General features: G+C 38.5%; 1 protein-coding gene across 5 annotated transcripts in view; it reads left to right on the forward strand.

The window, feature by feature from the left end:
* Positions 1–19,510, forward strand: part of DYNC1I1 (dynein cytoplasmic 1 intermediate chain 1) — a 318,520-nt gene that overhangs the window by 195,383 nt on the left and 103,627 nt on the right. For all 5 annotated transcript variants that reach the window (XM_050782914.1, XM_050782917.1, XM_050782915.1 and 2 more), the window contains 4 exons: positions 1,024–1,113; positions 8,387–8,549; positions 10,652–10,751; positions 19,237–19,362. In XM_050782914.1, the coding sequence (XP_050638871.1) occupies positions 1,024–1,113; positions 8,387–8,549; positions 10,652–10,751; positions 19,237–19,362 (479 nt within the window). The remainder of the gene's footprint in view (positions 1–1,023; positions 1,114–8,386; positions 8,550–10,651; positions 10,752–19,236; positions 19,363–19,510) is intronic.

Raw genomic sequence — 19,510 nt, forward strand, 5'->3', positions numbered from 1 at the left:
CTCAGGATTTATTGTGATGGAAATGGGACTATCCACAGAGCTTGGGATTTTATAGAAGGTCTGTAAATATTTATTGAATGAGCAAATATATGGGGTAGAGAGAAAAGCAAAGTCATTTCTTTTCAACTGTATTTGAACCAATGAAATCGATAACCTACATGGAGTACAATACCATATTTAAAGACTGAAAGCAAATTTTATTTTTTATATCATTTTATTTTCTATAATTTGGATTTTCTTGTGACACCTTGACTCTCCCCTAAACCTTCTGCATTGTGCATGATGCTTTCAAACACTCTATAATGGAAGGGGCCTCTAGGAAAGGCAAGTTGAGAGAAGAGGAAAAATGAGCATACATTTGCATAGGGCAGGAAGGGCACTGTAACATCTGGCAGGGGTAGCCAACTCAGTCGACTTGTTAGTCTCATTAAATTCACATTAATGCATGAACTGCTCTGAATGTGTAAATACCATTTTGAGTTGTTTTCTCCCAGACCAATGGCATTGACTTTGGGGGCCCTTCCCTTGGTTGTTTACTTGCCAATGGCATTTGACCTGGGGTCAGACCTGTATTTAACCCTTTCCTGTAGGTCAAAAACAAATTAATTTGGTGAGAATTAAATTGGAAATGAGTCATCTGTACAACAGGTGTCCCCTGTGGAAAATGTGCTCCAGGTGGAAACATTTTAAAATCTATTCCTGGGCCATCTTCGAAGAAGCTTCAGAGGTCAGGGAGGCAATTCCAAGACATCCCACATGGTAAGGGCCTGGAGCTGGATGTACAGGTGCCCTTTCGGTGTGGTTTTCTCAACAGCTTGGGGAAATTTTCAAAGAGGCCCCTTTTGGAGATAATTTATTCATAAATTCATGAACATTTATCTTGAGCATTCATTGTGGACTGATTTACTTAGATGTTGCCCTAAATGATTGGAACTTTACCCTTTACCCCTACCTCCCACTATCAACCAAAGACTTTGATTTGGAGGAAAGAAAATATTGTATTTTTCTCTTTCTTTTTTCTAGAGGATGAGGAAGATGAGGAAATGGTGGAACCTAAAGTTGGCCAGGACTCAGAACTGGAAAATCAGGACAAAAAACAGGAAGTGAAGGAAGGTATGGTATGGAAAATAAATTGAGTAATCATCTTACTGTTTTGTTTGCCTTTACTGATATAAGAGGCTATAGAGCTAAGTAAAAATTGAATTTGCATCCCCTATATGGAAGATTTTCTAGGACTGTACAATACATTACATTTAGCAACATAAACTGTAATCTCCAAAGCAAGAGTCATTTATTTCTTGACTGATAAAGGCAAATAAAGTGCAAAACGTCCACAATTTCAGTAACAATTCTAGTCACAATTCCAGTAACACTTGTTACGAATTGCCATGTTATCTTGTTCACAGAACCATATATTCCCAATGATAACAGTAAAGCAAAGGACTAGATATAATTATTTTGTCAGTAAATTCTAAAGTGTTTTCATGTGATCTACATAGAAACATTAATAGTGATCAACGCTAGTAACTCTGCTATTAAAATTTTTCTTCTGCAACTCTGCCTGTATAAGGAGGAACAACCTCTTACATGTTCTGGTGATAATATTAACTAACATTTATTAAGGGCTCACTATGCCCTTGGCTCTCTTCTAAGCACTCCACAGATACTACTCACTCATTAAAACATTATTTTGAAGCAGATACTATTATTACCCCTATTTTATAGGCAGAGAACTCGGAAGAGAGAGATCTAAAAATTTATCCAAGGATACATAATGTATGAGTACATGAGCCAAGATTTAGAGTTAAATCCAAAGTGTACATTTTACCCTGTTTCCCTCCTCATGATAGCACTGTACCTATAAGAAGAAAGAAAGAAAAGAGAGAAAAAAAAGGAGGGACAGGAAATACTGCAGGTGACATTTCCTTACAAACCCAACCTTGTATTACCTTGAGATTCTCAGCCCATGGAGACAGAAGAGAATTTTGAACTTGTCTTACTTGCTGGCAAATGGAGAGCGGGACCTGAGAACTGAATGTAGATTAAAAATGTTCTTCCATATTTCCTACTGAGTGTCCCAAGTATAGATCAAGATAACTCTGATTCGAAGCTCATTTGATTTGTAAATTTTAAAGATGGTTGTGGCTCTGGCACAGTGTGGCAGATGTTCAGCACTGGGGTCTTTTGTAGGAATTGATACATACTGATCCTAAGTCCTCACTTCAACATCTTGTGCTCTCATGAGAAAATTAGAGTAGCCCAAATACCTATTACAAATGACATCCATATCATATGGAGTTAAATGAGACAATTTTTTTTTTTTTGAGGCAATCTCGCTCTGTCCCAGGCTGTAGTGCAGTGACTTGATCTCAGCTCACTGCAACTTCCACCTCCCAGGTTCAAGTTATTCTCCTGCCTTAGCATCCCGAGTAGCTGAGATTACAAGTGCGTGCCACCACGCCTGGCTAATTTTTGTATTTGTAGTAGAGACGGGGTTTCACCATACTGGCCAGGCTGGTCTCAAACTCCTGACCTCATGATCCACCTGCCTCAGCCTTCCAAAGTGCTGGGATTACAGGCGTGAGCCATCGCGCCCAGCCACAATTGTAGAAAATTATTAAAAATCACTTCATATTGAGGCTCATTTGAAGTGTGTCTGAGTGTGGGTGTTTAATTTAGTTTTGGTTTGTTTTATGCAATCTCAGGTATCTAAAAGCCAGTGTGAGATAATAATGAAAAAGCATAGCCTCTGGAGCCACACTACCTGGAATCAAATCTTGTCTCTGTAGATTATTAGCTGAGTGATCACTACAGACTAAGTTAGTTTAACCTTTTTTTGCCTCAGTTTCCCCATCTGGCAAACAGGTTTTTTAAAAACTCAACAGGGCTAGTATGGAACAATACTTGGCACAAAGTAAGTGCTGTATAAAAGTTTGCTAAATTATCATTAGTAGTCTTGCCTTGCAGTGCCTGGGTCTATAACTGGTTTCTACCCTGGTGGGATGGATGCCCTTGGGAGCCCCAGCTCTCTGTGCTTAGGTTTGCCATAGCCCATAGCTTTGAAATAAGAACATGGTTACAGGGGCCCCAGCTAGTACATTTAAAAAATGTGAAACTATCAATAGAGATACAAGCAAAGTCCTCTAAACTCGTTGGAGAACTATCATAAAAGGTCTTCTTTCTGTTACTGTGCTAGGTCTCAGACATTGAGAAGTTCAATCGCTGTCAAGTTCTAGGGTGTGACTGAGGTTTAGGAGAAGATTCAGCATTTTAACAGTGGCATTCACAGAAGACACAAGGCTTACTCTTTCTGAGAGTCTAAATGAATTTGATCAAAGAGATCTCACATTTAAACTTATACTAAAAACATCTTTTAAAAAAAAGTTGGTGAATAGAATATCATGATTACAGGTGTAGTGAGGTACAAAATAAGTCAGGATCTATTAAAGTACTCCTTTACCCTTTGCAAAATATTCTTAAAATATACCTGGTGATAAGGAGCTGGGGTATATTTTGTGTGTCTTGGCATAGATTCCCCATCACCAGCACCCCAGCCCCAATCTCCAAATCGTCTTCTCCAGCAAAGCAAAGCAACCTCCTTCTTAAGTTCCAAGTGAAAACACCCTTCAGTTTTAACTGTTACTCATGCTTCATGGAATTGATTAAAGTCATGTTAAAAGTCAAAAAGAAGTTTGAAAGAACATTTCCTGTTCCTGCTGCACTGTGTGCCTTATTCTCCATTAATGGCTCTTCTGCAAATTAACACATAATGGGTTAAAAGCATGTTTATGTTGGCATCAAACTCTGGCTTTTTTTTTAAGCAAGACAGTATTTTGCAAACTTTTGAAAGAATCTTTAGCAGATATAATCGTGGCGCCATTCACACGACTGCATAGTAGTTAGGGCTGTGTCAGCACTTCCATTATGAACCCTGCGTTTCAGGGATTTATTACTCAGCCATAAAAATTTGCTCTGGGCTGAAACTTGACATACACAGTTTCAAACCAGGGAACACATTTTTGAGAAATCTGGCTTTTTTTTTTTTTTTTTTTTTTTTTGAGTGAAAAGGAAGAAAAAAGTGTTGAGGGGGACATGGGGAAAACAATCAGTACTCACTAACTTTTGACATTTTTGCCCGTGTGACATCAAAGTGCATTAAACAGTAAAGAAATGCAGTCTTGATTTATTACTGTTTCACTTTTTTCTGCCATAGAGTAGGAAAAAAGCAGGTATATTTTAGCTTGTAATCAAAGTTTAGAAAACTTCCATATGTCAGTGTCCTCATGTCTTCATGTTTAGAAATTCAAAACAACACAACTGGGAACCTAACTTTTTTGTAAATACGAAATCAACTCATAAACCTCACATTGACTTCACAGAAAGATATCCTTCGCTTTTAGTTTGGTTTGGTTTTCTTGCTGCTGTTTATGAACTGATTTCACTGTAAAATTCCCATGAGAGCCACTGTCCTTATTTAATCTAATGTTTTTCCTGGCTACATGGGTTTATTTATTTTTTATCTCTTAGAGATTCTTGAAAAATATTTTTGAATAATTTTTATATTGAAATTTAAAGCAACATTGCTGAAACAAGTCAAGACATACTGGTGGTAGATATTTTTAAAATAACTTTTAACATAGAAATGAGATACTAAAATCTCAATATAAGTTGTGAACTTATTATAAACTGTACATTTTTATAGAGGGAAAAAATCACAAGAAGGCAAGAATCCAGAAGATATAGTTTAAAGTAGTATAAATTAATTAAAGACAAACTGACGAAGTATACATTGAAGATAGCAGGAAAAGTCAAGAAAACACAGCAAATGAGATACAGTCATGCTTGAAAGATACATTTAAAAGTATTTTCATATATAAAAATAAGAAAAATTAACATTTCCACAATTAAAAAATGGACCCTAAATGAAATTTATATTTGATTTTAATTTTGCAGGCCACAAATTGATAGAATTAGGCTGTCTTCTGAATTTCATGTATTCAGCAAAATTTCTTTCATACATGGTATAAAATAATATAACTGGTTAAATTTTGGTAAATTTGAAAATTGTCTTATCATTTGGATTATATGTAAGTTATATCCATGCATTCTATTTTTCATAGAGTAGAATGTACTTCTTCTTAAAGAGCTCTTTAAATGCACAAAGTATTGTTAGCTGTCAGTTCTTCGCAGAAACATCCCATGTTTTGTGTTGTGAAAACAAACAAAGAAAAAATCTGCTATAATAGTATTTTCTGCTTAACCCATAAGAAAAACTATTATCCATGCCCATGTTTTGTTTTGGTATGCCCTTTGCTATTAAATTCCTACCTTTTTAATGCCATGAACTTGTTAAAAAATAATTTATTAGGTTCCAGGGATAGGGAAAAACTGTAGAAACAGATACTTCAGGTAGAATTTGGCATTTTTCTTGGAGTAAAACAATTCCGATTCTATTTGTTTAGTCCTGTATTTTGAACTTTGTGGGCTCCATTAATCAACCAATTTTCTTTCATGAAATATGATGCCTAGAGAGGTTTTTATCTCTGAACACACCTTTTGGTTGTGGTTCCTGGATACTCCATTGTGTTTTCATGATATTGAAAAATACTTATCAATTTAAAGATTAAGTATCAGAGGTTTTGTTTATACAATCAAAAATTACTATGGCCCTATTTAATTAAGTTGAATATTGTTTATAACTTTTAAAAAGTACTCATCTGCACATGCATCTGATTATTTTCTGCTAACAAATCATGTCATTTGATCCCTGTTCGACATCAAAGCTTAATATAAAATATATCTTTTGTTTGCTTCGGTAGCATTTTAATTTCAAGCCAAATATTGTATTGTCAAACATAATATCTGGAGAGGCTAGTGCTCCACCTACCTGAACTTGGCCTCCACAAGCACACTTTGATCAGCCATTTATGTTTCTGTTAGAGAAGAAGTTGTGTGTCTTGAAAGCTGAGATCAAAGTGACAATAGGCTACAGGGAAGAAAAAAATTACAGAAAATTACATAGATACTATTTTTTATTCAAGGTAATGGACCTGTAAGGAAAGATACCGGTGAAATAGAAGTGGTTAGAAAAGAAGTGGTTAGAAATAGAAGTGGTTAGAAAAGACTAGAAAGATTTTTTAATATCATAAAAAAAGAAATAAGGGAGAAAAATTCCTACTTCTTTGTTTAATTTCAAGTGTGTCTCAAGTCATCTATTAACAGTGACCAAAGCCAAGTGAGTCTTTTTAAATAAGACATTCTTCTTGGCCTATAATATTCTTGTTTAGTCAGGTTTATTCATTTATTTAACAGTATTAACCAAAACAAAATGGACCTATCATTTTGTAGGGTATTTTCCCCTTTTGCCTAGTTCCATTATGTAGTTTTATTATATTCTGGAGTGAAATAATTCAAATGTCTCATTTGCAAGAGTTTTAGAAAGCAGACTAGTGTCTCAAAAAAAAAAAAAAAAAAAAAAAAAAAAAGCAGACTAGTACAGTACTACTTCATCACCAATTATTGAAGCCCAGCATATTTAGCTTTAATTCTTAAACCAGACTTAAAGTTTAGGTATCATCCCCATTTCATAGATAAAACTACTGCCCAGAGAGCTTCAATGCATTGATTAATGAATCAAAGCTAGCATATGGCAGGGTGCTGGAATCCAGGTTGGTTTCATAGAGTTCTTTGTGTTATTTATGACCTCCACCTATTTTCCCACTACCTAGCTTAAGTCTGAGTGTGCACATTGCCTGATTCAGCATTTCACAAACTAGTGTCTCAGCAGCACTGCACACTAGAAGTTGATGGGGTCCTTGGAAAGTCCCAGTACACACTGGACTATTTAGGGCTCCAGAGGCTTAGACAGCAAAGAAATATTTCTAATTTTATTTACGGCTGCTAGAAACTACAAGGTGGGGTATGTTAGGAGAAATTCTTCTGCTGTAATGGATGAATCACATGTTGCCCTAATATTACCTGGAGAGCATTTCTTAAGGTGTGAATGAACTACATCAGGATCATTCTAGTTTCTTGTACAAATAGAGATTCTCATGTTTCTCCAGACCCCCTGCATCATGGTCTGGGGCAGGGAAGGGGAGGCTAGAAAGAGGGAGCTGTTATGAACATTGGATCCACTGCCATGACTTGACTCTGTAGGAGGGCTTCTTGACACTACAGATTTCTTAGGCTTCAAAATACAGTTAATCAAATTATGTAACACTTTCATAAAATATTATGCTACAGGTGATAGTACCTAAAAGCTTCTTCTGACCATGTGGCCAGGTAGAAATCGATCTGGTTATTAGGATGGTTGTGGAAGTGCTTGAAAAACCCTGTGGGTGAGTGGTTCCACCAGAGTCTCCACCTGTGATTGTAATGCACTACCCTCCTCCTGTAAGTTTAACTTCAGGAGCTTCTGTACTACTAACTGAAAGAGTAACCAATGAAAAGTTTATTGAAGGCTCTCTCCACCAGAGTTGAACTGGGGTTCTGGAAGAACCACAAAGGTTCAGTTGACAGTTTCTGCCCTTGAGGGTTTTTCAGACTGGGGAGTTCCTAATCCCTTCCCTAAAGTTTTATGTAAAACTTGCAATTGAAGGAATGGTTTATGTAACCAGATGGTGACTCCAAGGTGAGCTCACTTTCAGAAACTATGACATACTGCTAGTTATTTGATCTCTTTGTCTCATTTTCTATCTTCAAATTTAGTTCGATAAGATTAATCATGCTAGAAAGGTAAGGCAGAAAAACAATTGTGGGTTGTTTTATAGAAGCATGTATTTGTTCCATGTGTTTGTTTAAAAACGGAAGATCTTGAGTGAAAGCAGGTTTGGAATGATATATTTCTGCTTTTGAATATAATCTATATAACAATCAGTCAGCCTTACCAACTAACCATTTAAAATAAAATGAATTTATGAATTTACTCAGTAGAAAGAGGAAACGTACTATGTGGATCATATTATACAGTGTTCCTAATTATTTAATGTTGCCAGCTTGACAATGGTACAATAGCATATATAAATACATAGTTTTGTGAATTTATCTATTATGCCATATTTGAGCTGCTTTTAGGTTAAAAAAAAAAAACATTTAGAACTGATTGCTAAAAACACACCAATCTATTTTTATTTGTAATCTTCTTCAACTCTTCAAAATAATAATTGGACCAAATATGCAATCTTTTTGTGGGGACATCTGCAGAAGCCTTTGGTGTGAATTTATAAATAATTTAGAATCAATATTAGCAATGATTTGTTTCATTGTGTCTTGCCACGCCTTTGATAAGCAGTCTCTCTCAAGAGTTGGGTTCCTCTTGATAAGTTTTAATTGTCCCTTTTTCCTTCCCTAACAATCTCTTTTACAAAAAAATAAATCAATAAAGCCCCTCCAAGAGAGCTGACAGAGGAAGAAAAACAGCAGATCCTTCATTCAGAGGAATTTCTCATCTTTTTTGATCGGACAATACGGGTAATTGAAAGAGCCCTGGCCGAAGATTCCGACATCTTTTTTGACTACAGCGGCCGAGAGTTAGAAGAAAAAGATGGGTTAGTCTCTTGTGTGCATTCTTTAAAAAATAGTGTAAGTTATCTGTTAATTCTACATTTATTTATGTTCTGACTAGGAAAATTCCAAATTAAGAAATCAGAGGAGGGTGAAATTTTGGAATTTATCTTGCTGAACAGCTTTGACTCTGGGCTTTGGTGGCAACTTCTGGTTTAGAGCTTCCTTGTAATTATCATGTGCTTCTGTGAAATGCTTTTGAACTTGATATCTGGGGAACAGTCCAGGTGATAGAGACTGCAGAGTCACATGCATTATCCTCTGAGAAAACATTCTTATAAGCAGCAAAGGAGATTCATGTTGTATCTACTAGATTTATTCCTGATGTCCAAGCAAATAGTAAATTGAAGAAAATAAACATGAGGTATGGGAGAAGTTAACTCATGTGGGTAATGATGAACAGAGACTGGAAAATGTTTCCTCTATTTGGTACCATAAAAGTATGCATATGTGTATATGCCTTTTAGGAAACATATTAATATATGCAAGAATATATTTACAGGCAAAACAAAGCTAATCAATAAAAGCAAGTGTCCCTAAATGACTTCCTCTGTGACTGTAGCGTAGGTACTGGAAAAGGCCATGACTGTCAACCATCATCATGGCGAGAACAGGAGGGACTATATGAGCCTTATAAACATAAATATAGCTGTTCTTAGCCCCAGATCTCTTCTGGCCAAGAATGATATGTGAAGGTAGGGTCTCTTGCCTTTTTCATCAGCCCTGATTTTTTTTTTTTTTTTTTTTTTTTTTTTTTGCCATTTCTAAAATCCAAATACATTCTTAAAGGACAATGTCTTATCATCATTGAGGATGCTCGAGGGAATGTAACAGAGGCATGAAAACCAATTTCAAAAGGGAGTCCTGAACATGTTCTCAATAGTAAGCAGCATCTTTAGACTGCCTTGAAGAGACAATAATATTTTGAATATATATGTTCTGCAATCTTTGTGTTCTTTTGAGAAGCCATTTTTCTATGACTTACTGATTTTGTTGGCCCTATTTCCCTCTGTGTGCTGGCTCCGTTTTATCCTAGGCTCCTGGCAGGACTTGTGTGTGTGTGTTTGTGTGTGTGTGTGTATGTGTATATATATATACACACACACATGGCCTGAGTTTGCAGTGGCAGAGCTGAGGAAGGGTTAGCAGAAAAAAAAGTCATATTAGGTTTACTAGTTAGAGCCCAAATAACTTGTTGGAAGCCAGGTCACCCAATCTGAACAAGAGCCATATAAGTTAAGTGATGCAGGGTGCAAGCCAGCAGTTGAAGCAAATGAACAGAGGAAAGGTGGGTGTAGAAGAATTTCTGAACCAAAGCCCAGGCAACTTAGGCAGCTTTTTATGCAGATCCCATAGTTCCTGGCCCAGAGCAAACATTACTGGATTTAAATACTCAGCTTGTGGAGCAACTGCATAACCAGCACTGAGTTCCTTGAAGGAGGTGTTATGGCCAGTTGAGTGTCAGCCAAGTAAACACTGGCTAAAGTGTAATCCTCCTAGACTCAGATGCTGTTTTGGTCCGTGGCAGAAGTGATAAGTATCTGGAACATACCTGGTGAATCCTCTACTGTCTACCACGCCTGTCTCATGGTAGAAATTATCACTTACTATTGAGTGAGGAGACTACTGCTACAGCCTATCAGCATTTCCAAGTAAATAAAGACATGCATATCATTTCTGGTCTAAGGACAAATAAGGTAGTATTGATATCAAAGAATCCTCTGGTGTGCTGTGCTCCCTTGATAGCAGAGATTTCTAATAAACCCTGCTTCAGGCCAGAGCCTTTCAGGGAGAGGCTCTGGCCTGAAGCAGGGTTGGAGAAAGCTTGGGACTGGTCAAGGTGGGAACTTGAAACAAATCTGACATTTCATAATAGTCTTGAAAAGACACAGAAACCCTTTCTGGGCCAGGTTAGAAAAAAAGAAGACCATCTTTAGTTCTTTAATTTTGATCAGGGGATGTAGCCTAGATTAACATTTCAGCCTCAGAGAGTATTGTGTGCCAGGCTTTTGCCACATCAGTGCTTCTATATGAGCAGCATAGAGAAAGAGCTCCATATTTATCTCTGATGTTTAAATCCTCCTAGGGATGTTCAGGCTGGAGCCAATCTTTCTTTCAACCGTCAGTTCTATGATGAGCATTGGTCCAAGCATCGAGTGGTCACTTGTATGGACTGGTCCCTCCAGGTAAGAATTATTGCTGGGCTGGGACAAACTGGGCTTGTGTTCTCATGGCATTTGTATAAAAAAAAGAGATTCGTTTACTTGCCTATGATTTCCTCTCTATGCTTGTTGGTTTTTTCCCCCCTCATTTTATTGAAGTTTCAGTTTCAATTCTCTACTCAGTTATTTGTATTTATTGAGTACATACTATGTGCTAGGTACCAAACAGGAAGCCAGATTGTTCTGTCCATGAAACTGCTCCATTAAGATGACCACTGATTTCCTACTTGTCAAATCCTGTGGATATTTTTAAGCCCACATCTGTCCTGACCTTTCTTTGTCAAGCAGCTTAGTCAGCGTCCTTGTGCCTATAGAAATATCCTCTTTCCATTGAATTCTCACTACTCTCTCTACTCTCTCCTAGTTCTCTGACTTCTCTAAGATTTCCTTTTCCTCTGACCATCCTTGAGGTCCCTGTGGTCATGCCCTCAACCACTGCCCTTCTTCCCAATGTGCTGTCTGCAGGAGATCTCTTCCACTGCTAAGGATTCAACCATGAATAGCCTGTTTGTATCTCCTGCCCAATCTCCCTGCTGAATTTCACTTTGTACACCAGACAAAGCCACTATTCTAGCTGTCCCATAGAATCTTAAATGAACTATTAACTCGTTATTTTCATATATCCCAAATCTTTTTTTACCTATTATATGATCTCTATGTTAAAGGCACCACAATATACCCAAGACCCTAAAGCAGAACTTTCATCAACATTGCCAACTCCCTCTAGTCTTCTAGACCCAGTCTGTCACCAAGACCTTCCACGTCTCCACTCATATATTCATCATCTAATACTATTCTTAACCTTCAAACTGATATTTCTACCTTCATGCTTGTCCACCTACAGTTTTCCCCTATGGAAATCTGCCCAAACAATCTTTCTAAAATAAAAATCGGATCACTGGGCTGGGTGCGGTGGCTCACGCCTATAATCCCAGCATTTTGGGAGACCAAGGCGGGTGGATCTTTTGAGGTCTGGAGTTTGAGACCAGCCTGGCTAACATGGTGAAACCCCTTCTCTACTAAAAATACAAAAATTAGCCGAGTGTGGTGGTAAATGCCTGTAATCCCAGCTACTCAGAAGGCTGAGGCAGGAGAGTTGCTTAAACCCAAGAGGCAGAGGTTGCCGTGAGCCGAGATTGTGCCACTGCACTCCAGTCTGGGTGACGCAGTGAGACTCCGTCTCAAAAAAAACAAACAATAAAAAACCTGATCTCTTCATTCCCTGGACCAAAACTCCCCATTACCCGTAAAAAGGAAGTTTAAGCCCATCAGTGTGGCATTCAGAGTGAAAGTAGGCAAATTTACCAAAAGCCAATTTGCCGAATAGCCACCTCAACTAGGTAACAATATACCAGGCACTGAGTAGGTAAGTAACATATGCAAACACACAGCCTAGTGTGGTGACATCAGAATTTGAACCTAAGCATCTGATGCCTGAGCCCACATTCTTAACAACAATGTTCCTTCCTGCAATAACAGTGACGTAAGAACAGTGAGAGAAGCAGGAATGATTACTCCTAAGCACTTATGCACAACACAGTTTCTGCTTTCTTGTTGTCGATCCAGCTTTTATTGGGAATAATAGTCATAGCTAGCTTTTAATTTATTTTTCTTATATGCAAAGCACCATGACAGCTGCTGTGAAGGCTTTCTTATTTTCCCTTCATAACAGTCATGTGAGGCAGCCACCCTTACTATTTCCATGTCATATTTGAAGAAGTTGAGGCTCAGAGAAGCTAAGTAACTTGCTGAAAATCACTCAACTAGGGTATGGTATAGTGGGGATTTATACCAAAGTATTTTAGCATCCCAAGGCATATGCTCTTAACCACTGCTTCCCACAGAGACCTTCTGGATCTGAAACTAAAAGAGCTTGTAAAGGTGCAGAATGATATGGGGGCAGATAGCAAGTGCTCTCAAAGTTCAGTGAAGGTTGGAATCTGCCTCTGGTCAGACAGCGCTTCTCAGAAGACTGAGATTTAGACAAATGGAGGGGAGAAGAGGGTGTTCTAGGCAGAGCTATAAAATGGATAAGTCCCAATTAATCCTATTGAAGAACAGGGGAACAAAAAAGGGGTGTAATTCCCCATAACTAGACCCTCATCAGCCATCAAGTGGTTGAATGTTCTCTCCTCTTGAATCCCTTTTTGTATCCAAACAACAAAGCACACAGTGCATGATCGTGCAGAGACTGAGACAAGCAGGGTTTGCCCAACCGCTTTCCGCCAGTGTGTGGGTGGTCTCTGAGCACGCTTGAGTGTGTGCACAGAAATCAGATCCAAGCCTGAGGAAGCACTTAGCTCAGCTTGTTCACTTGTTCAGAGTCGGGGAATTACACAGGAACCTTATCTGACACATTCCTCAAAGGCAACTACAACCTTGTTCTCGGGTCAGCTGATAACACTCCCTGAGGAGGCATGGGGTGAGGCTGGTCCCTGCCTTGCCTCAGTAGGTGATGGGCCACATTGCCCGTGGATGTGTTTCCACATAGGGTCTTGCATGATGTTTGTGTTGGAGGAAGTAAGTTGGGAATAACAGAAACTCTACCATGGAGAGACCACATTTATTTTCCCCTATTTTTGTGTGACCTACCCACCTACGCTGTGGGGGAAATGTTTGCAATTTTGAAAAATGCATTGTATATGAGGCACAAGAAAAAGAGATTAGAATGCTCAGCTCCTACATCACAACACTTCTGTGGGGTTCAAAGGACCAGGATTACATACTTACGGGATAAAGAGACTTTTTGATGGATTTAGATGCAATCCAATGATATTAAGAAAGAAGAGAGAGAGAGGAACAGTCTTGGTGTGTAGTGGTGGCATGTATGTCTAGGATGATTTCCTGAATGTAACAGAATAGAACTGAGGGGAGAAAAAGGAAGAAATTATAAGGTTTCAGCATAGCTTTTTTTTTTTAATCTCCTGGGCTGCTTAAACCAGAACACTTTAACTTTGAAATATTTACAAAACATCATCAAACATCATTCCTTGGAAGAAATCTGGGAACCTGGAGGATTATGTCAACTTTGTCACCCACTGAACATTATTTAGCACAGTGAGTCAATAATATTATCACACACCATGTGACAGAGTTTTCAGATGTGTGCAGAATCAGACTCATGATCTTACTCCCACCATGTATACTCACTTCCTCTCACATGTAAATTGCATCTTCCACTCCTGCAGTCATCCAGGATGCAAACCTGAGTAATCTTTGGCAGTTCAGTTAGTTGCTAAATCCAATCAAATTTACAATAGCAAAAAGATTACTATTGACAGCAATGCAAATCCACAAACATGGATTTGACACCTACTTTATGTCATGCTCTCTACTTCTTGCTTATGTTAGGAAACAGCTTCTTACTGGTCTCCCTAATGTCAGTCTCTATAATGTTAAGTCAGTATAAGTACTTTTACCAGATTAATCTTTGTAAAGATTACTTATACACTCTGTATCAACTTGGGCAAGTTGCCTAACTTCTCTTGGCTTAAGTTTCTTCATTCATGAAATGATGATAATAGTATCTAGCTCACACACCTATTGTGAGTATTAAATGAATTAATGTATATAAAGGAATGATAATTTGGCTGGACACAGTGGCTTACACCTGTAATCCCAACACTTTAGGAGGCCACGGCAGGAGGATCACTTGAGCCCAGGAGTTCAAGACAGCCTGGGCAACATAGCAAAACCCCATCTCTACAAAAAATACAAATATTGGTGAGGCATGGTGGTGCATGCCTGCAGTCCCAGCTACTTGGGAGGCTGAGGTGGGAGGATTGCTTGAGCCTGGAGGCAGAGGTTGCAGTGAGCTAAGATCTCATCACTGCATTCAAGGCTGGGAGACAGATCAAGATCCTGTCTTAAAATAAAATAAAAATAAAGGACTGATAATTTTAAAAGTGTCTGGTGCATAAGAAACACTCAATAAATGTGACATAGTAGTGAGAAAAGCAGTAGCAGTATTATCATTAGCTGCAAAGTATGACTCCTATTTTGTGCCCCAGAATAAAATCTAAAATCATTAGCCTGTACTCAGTGACTTCCGTGATGATGCCTTGAGGCATTTCCAGGCCTTTCTTCTTTTATATAGCTTGATATAGCCTGCCTCCTAGCCACATAGTAATACTACAACCTGATGTCTATTGGACATATTCTTCTTCACTGTATTGGTCAAAAAGACTTTACCTTTGGCTACATTCAGTAGACAGAGGAATTTACTGGGGAGTCATTATAGTAGTTAGGGAATCCATGAAAAAGATGAAGAACCAAAACAGAAATTGTAGGAATCTGGGCAGCTTGAGGGACCTCACCAATAAGCTGCTGTCCTTATCCAGACCCCTTTGCCAGCTCCCGGGTCCTGTGTCTGAGTTCAAAGTTTACAATATTCTGGTTAGAGAACGTGATTGGCTCAGCTGGGTCAAGTATCAACCCTGCAATTAATTAATTATCCCTGGGAAGTTAGGCTTCTATTTACTGGATCCAAAGAGAGATTCACATGAACCAGGCAGATACCAAGAGGGGTCTCCTGCACCCCTCTTTGGACTCTTGTCCCTACTGTCATCTGTCCTAATAACCTACCCACTTGACAAGGCTTAAGGTCTCATTTCTTCTCAGAAATCCCTTTCAATTTCTCTTACTGCCACACCCCACACCAGCTTCCATGCTTATTTATTTATTTATGTTTGAGATGGAATCTCACTCTGTTGCCCTAGCTGGAGTGCAGTGGCATGATCTCCCCTTACTGCAACCTCTACCTTCTGGGTTCAAGCGTTCTCGTGCCTCCCCATCCGGAGTAGCTGGGATTACAGGAGCGAGCCACCAGGGCTGGTTAATTTTTGTATTTTTAGTAGAGACATGGTTTCACCCTGTTAGCCAGGCTGATCTTGAACTCCTGACTTTAGGTGATCCGCCCTCCTCGATCTCCCAAAGTGCCGGGATTACAGGCGTGAGTCAGCATGCCTGGCCCCATGCTTCTGCAGAACCTTGCTTCTGTCTCTATCTTAGCACATGTCATGGTCTGCTTTTGTATTTGTCTTGTAGTTATTTCTACAGGTGTCTTACCTCCCTCCACCTAATGTTAAGTTCCTATAGAGAAGAGCCTATGATTCAGGGCATCCATGTCACGTATTTTACCTGCCATGGTGCCTTACATATTTATAGGGGACACTTGAGGCTTGCCACAGTGGAGAGGAAAGGACAAAGCTTTTGAAGCCCAACAGACTTCAAGTGGGGTTCTTGCTTTATCACTTATTAGCAACAAAGCTTGGAATATGTTATTTAACCCAGGCTCTGGGTTTCTTTGTCTGTGGAAATGAGTAAACCATTGCCTACCTTAGAGGGTTATGAGGACCAAATGAATTAACATATCAGTGTCTGGTACCTAACGGGCACTTAAAACATGATGGTTCCTTCCTTTCTAGTAAATGCTAGTTTTTGTTGTTGTTGTTGTTGTTGTTGTTGTTTGACAGAGTCTTACTCTGTCACCCAGGCTGGAGTGCAGTGGTGCACTCTCAGCTCACTGCAACCTCCACCTCCTGTGTTCAAGCGATTCTCCTGCCTCAGCCTCCTGAGTAGTTGGGATTACAGACACACACCACCAAGCCTGGCTAAGTTTTGTATTTTTAGTAGAGAAGGGGTTTCACCATGTTGGCAAGGCTGTTCTCGAACTCCTGACCTCAAGTGATCTGCCGGCTTCAACCTCCCAAAGTGTTGGGATTACAGGCGTGAGCCACTGCACCTCCCCCGCTCCCCCAGGTTTCATTTAGTTGTTAGAAAAAATAGGCTTGAAAGCGTATCTGGTAATTTCCAGGTAAAATTCTCCTAGAGTAAATATTGGATAATTCAGCCCTATGAGTAACCAAATGATCATGAATTTAGTAATTCTTTATATTCTCTTTAAAATCATATTTTTGAACGACATTTAAGATTAAATAATGGTTTAGCGATTTTTACTGGAAAAAGAAAATATAAGTAGTCATGTTCAAACAAACAGTGGAAAAAGACATACTAGAGGGCACCTTGAAATCCCAAAAACTTGCATGAGATAAAATTTAAATCAGTATCTTTTGGCCTTACGATCTCAGTTATAGAAATTATGCCAATGGCATTTCACTGATAAGTTTGCTAAAGCACTCCCTGTTTTCTAAAGGAGTTTTAAAACTAAATAATTTTAAATATTTTTAAGTGGAAAAAGAAAAGCTGTAAGTGGGTGCCAACAATGAGACCCAGCTGGGTGATATTATTGCAGAAGCATCTGGCCGCTCCTTGGCCCCTGTGGTAGTGGTGTTGATGTTTATAGAGTTGCCTTTTCACATGTGACATAGTTAAACTTCAGATGGACAGTCTGGAGACTTCTGTGTTTATCTGGATGTTAGTTTCTTTGAATGGGCTTTGAATCAAAGGCCTTTCTTAATAGGCCTTTGATTTATCCGCTGAGGAGCGTTTTTTAATAAAGAATGATTACTTCCCCTGGTGGCCACATACATGTGTATCACTGTATGCTTATATTTCCTCTGCACAACCAGCAAGTTGTAACTCTCTGCAGCTTTCTTTAGTTGAGGCTGCTGGAAGAATGAATAAGACTTAGATTTAGTTATTTTTAATAGAAAAAAAAGATCTGTCTTCAAATTCATAAAGACAATCTTCCATAAAATATATGTATAGAATAATGAAAAAGGAGGAAAAAAATAAATTATAAGAAGAGAGTGATATGATCTGCTATAATCCTGATGCTGTATTTAATAGGGCTGCCTTTTGAGACTTCTGTGTAGTAATGACATTTTCATGAAATGTGTCCTAACTCAAAAGTACTTCCTATGAGATTTGTCCTTAGTTTATTTAATAACACTCAGGACAAAGTTGATGTAGGGTGTGTAGGTCTTTCTAATACCTAGAATCACTATAGAGTCTTTCTTGTTATTTTACTGGGTATGCTTCTTGCATTTAAGCCTTTAATTATTAGCATTGTTTGACAACAAAGGATGAAATAAAAAGCCTTTCTATTGAGCACATAATTACTAAAATTAAAAATTTTAAATAATTAAAGAAATTTTGGCACAAGTTTATTATGTGCTAGGAATTGACCCTGGATTCAGAGGTCAATAAAAACCAGTCCCTACACTCAAAGAGCTTACAATCCAGTGACAAGACATAGGTATAGAAAAAAAATTATAATGCATTTGACGTGTGCTTTAATTGGCAGGGCAGACACATAATACTAAGGGAGTTGATAATAGGCGAGGAAGGAAGTGGTTGGTTAAGTCAGGATTGTCTGGAGGACTTGATGCCTGTGTTGATTCTTAAAGGATGAGTTAATTATGTAAACAACACAGAAGAGGCATCCCAGTGAGAGTGAGTATGAGACTTATAGGTACATAGATGTACCTGTGTGCCTCAAAACTAGTCCAGTGAGGCTGGGTCATAGGGTGTGGGAGGTGGGGAGAAAGAGGGAAGGTTGTAGGAGAGTAAGCAGGGAAGGCAGAAAATGACAGATTATTAAGGATCCTATGTGACCTGCATTTTGCCTTGAAAGTAATGATGAGCCATTAAAGTATTTTAAGCTGAGAAATTACTTAGCCAAATGTATATTTTGTAAAGTCTTCCTGATAAAGGATGAAGAATGGAGTAGGTCAGTGTAGGAAGTCATTTATGAAACTGTTGCCTTCATCCAGATAAGAAATTAAGTTAGCAGGCTCTGACCTTAAAGATAGAAAGAAAATATTCATTTAAAAGGTATTGAGGAATTAGGGAAATTTAGTAAATGGGAGTGAGAGAGAGAAAGAAGTAAAAATAAATGTAGAACAGCTGGCCTGGGCCAGGCACATGTTAGTGCAAGATGCTAAAATAGGGAACACAGAGGAGCCGTAGGTTTCGTGTGGAAGTCAATGAGCTCATTTTTCTATGTGTTGCAAGTGATGTGTCTATGGGCAATCCTGAGCAATCCCCACTATGAAATGAAATCTGCATTTCAGAGAGAAATTAAGCCTAGAGATATAGATTTGAAAATTACCAGCATGTCAAGCTTACTAAAGCCACTGGAGTAGATGAACTTACTCAGGGAGAACAGGCCTCCTTGGAATATATGTAATAGAAGGAGAACTGGCAGGAACTGAAATGAGAAGTCAGGGAAGAAAATCAGGAGAGAAAGATGTAATGGAAGCCAATACTGGAGCAGGAAGGGAGTAGCACAAAGTGTCATATAATACAGAGAGGTAAAGCGATGTTTGTAGTTTGATAGTTACCGGTGAGTATGACAAGCACATACGGAGTGTTGGAGGCAGAAGAAAGACTGCAGGAGGTTGCAGCAATAAGCTGATACTAGGTATGCCAGAACATAGAAAGCACCATTTACACTATGCAGTATACCACGTGTACGTAGTAATAACGAAGTTTTCCTTGTGTTGTCATCTTAGCATAATTCATCTTTGTGACCTCTTCCATTTAGTACCCTGAGCTGATGGTGGCTTCTTACAACAACAATGAAGATGCTCCCCATGAACCAGATGGAGTGGCCTTGGTTTGGAACATGAAGTTTAAGAAAACCACACCAGAATATGTCTTCCACTGTCAGGTAGGAGTCAGCGTAGTAAAAATAACTTACATCTCCTGCTAGACCAAATATAGTTTGTGCTCTATTGCATCTGTCTTATGCTGAGAGGAAGAACTCAGTTTAAAAATGAAATTGTTGACAATTTTGGAAAATTTACCCACAGTAACCT

This window comes from Macaca thibetana, chromosome 3, assembly GCF_024542745.1.
Source record: "Macaca thibetana thibetana isolate TM-01 chromosome 3, ASM2454274v1, whole genome shotgun sequence".
Lineage (NCBI taxonomy): Eukaryota > Metazoa > Chordata > Mammalia > Primates > Cercopithecidae > Macaca > Macaca thibetana.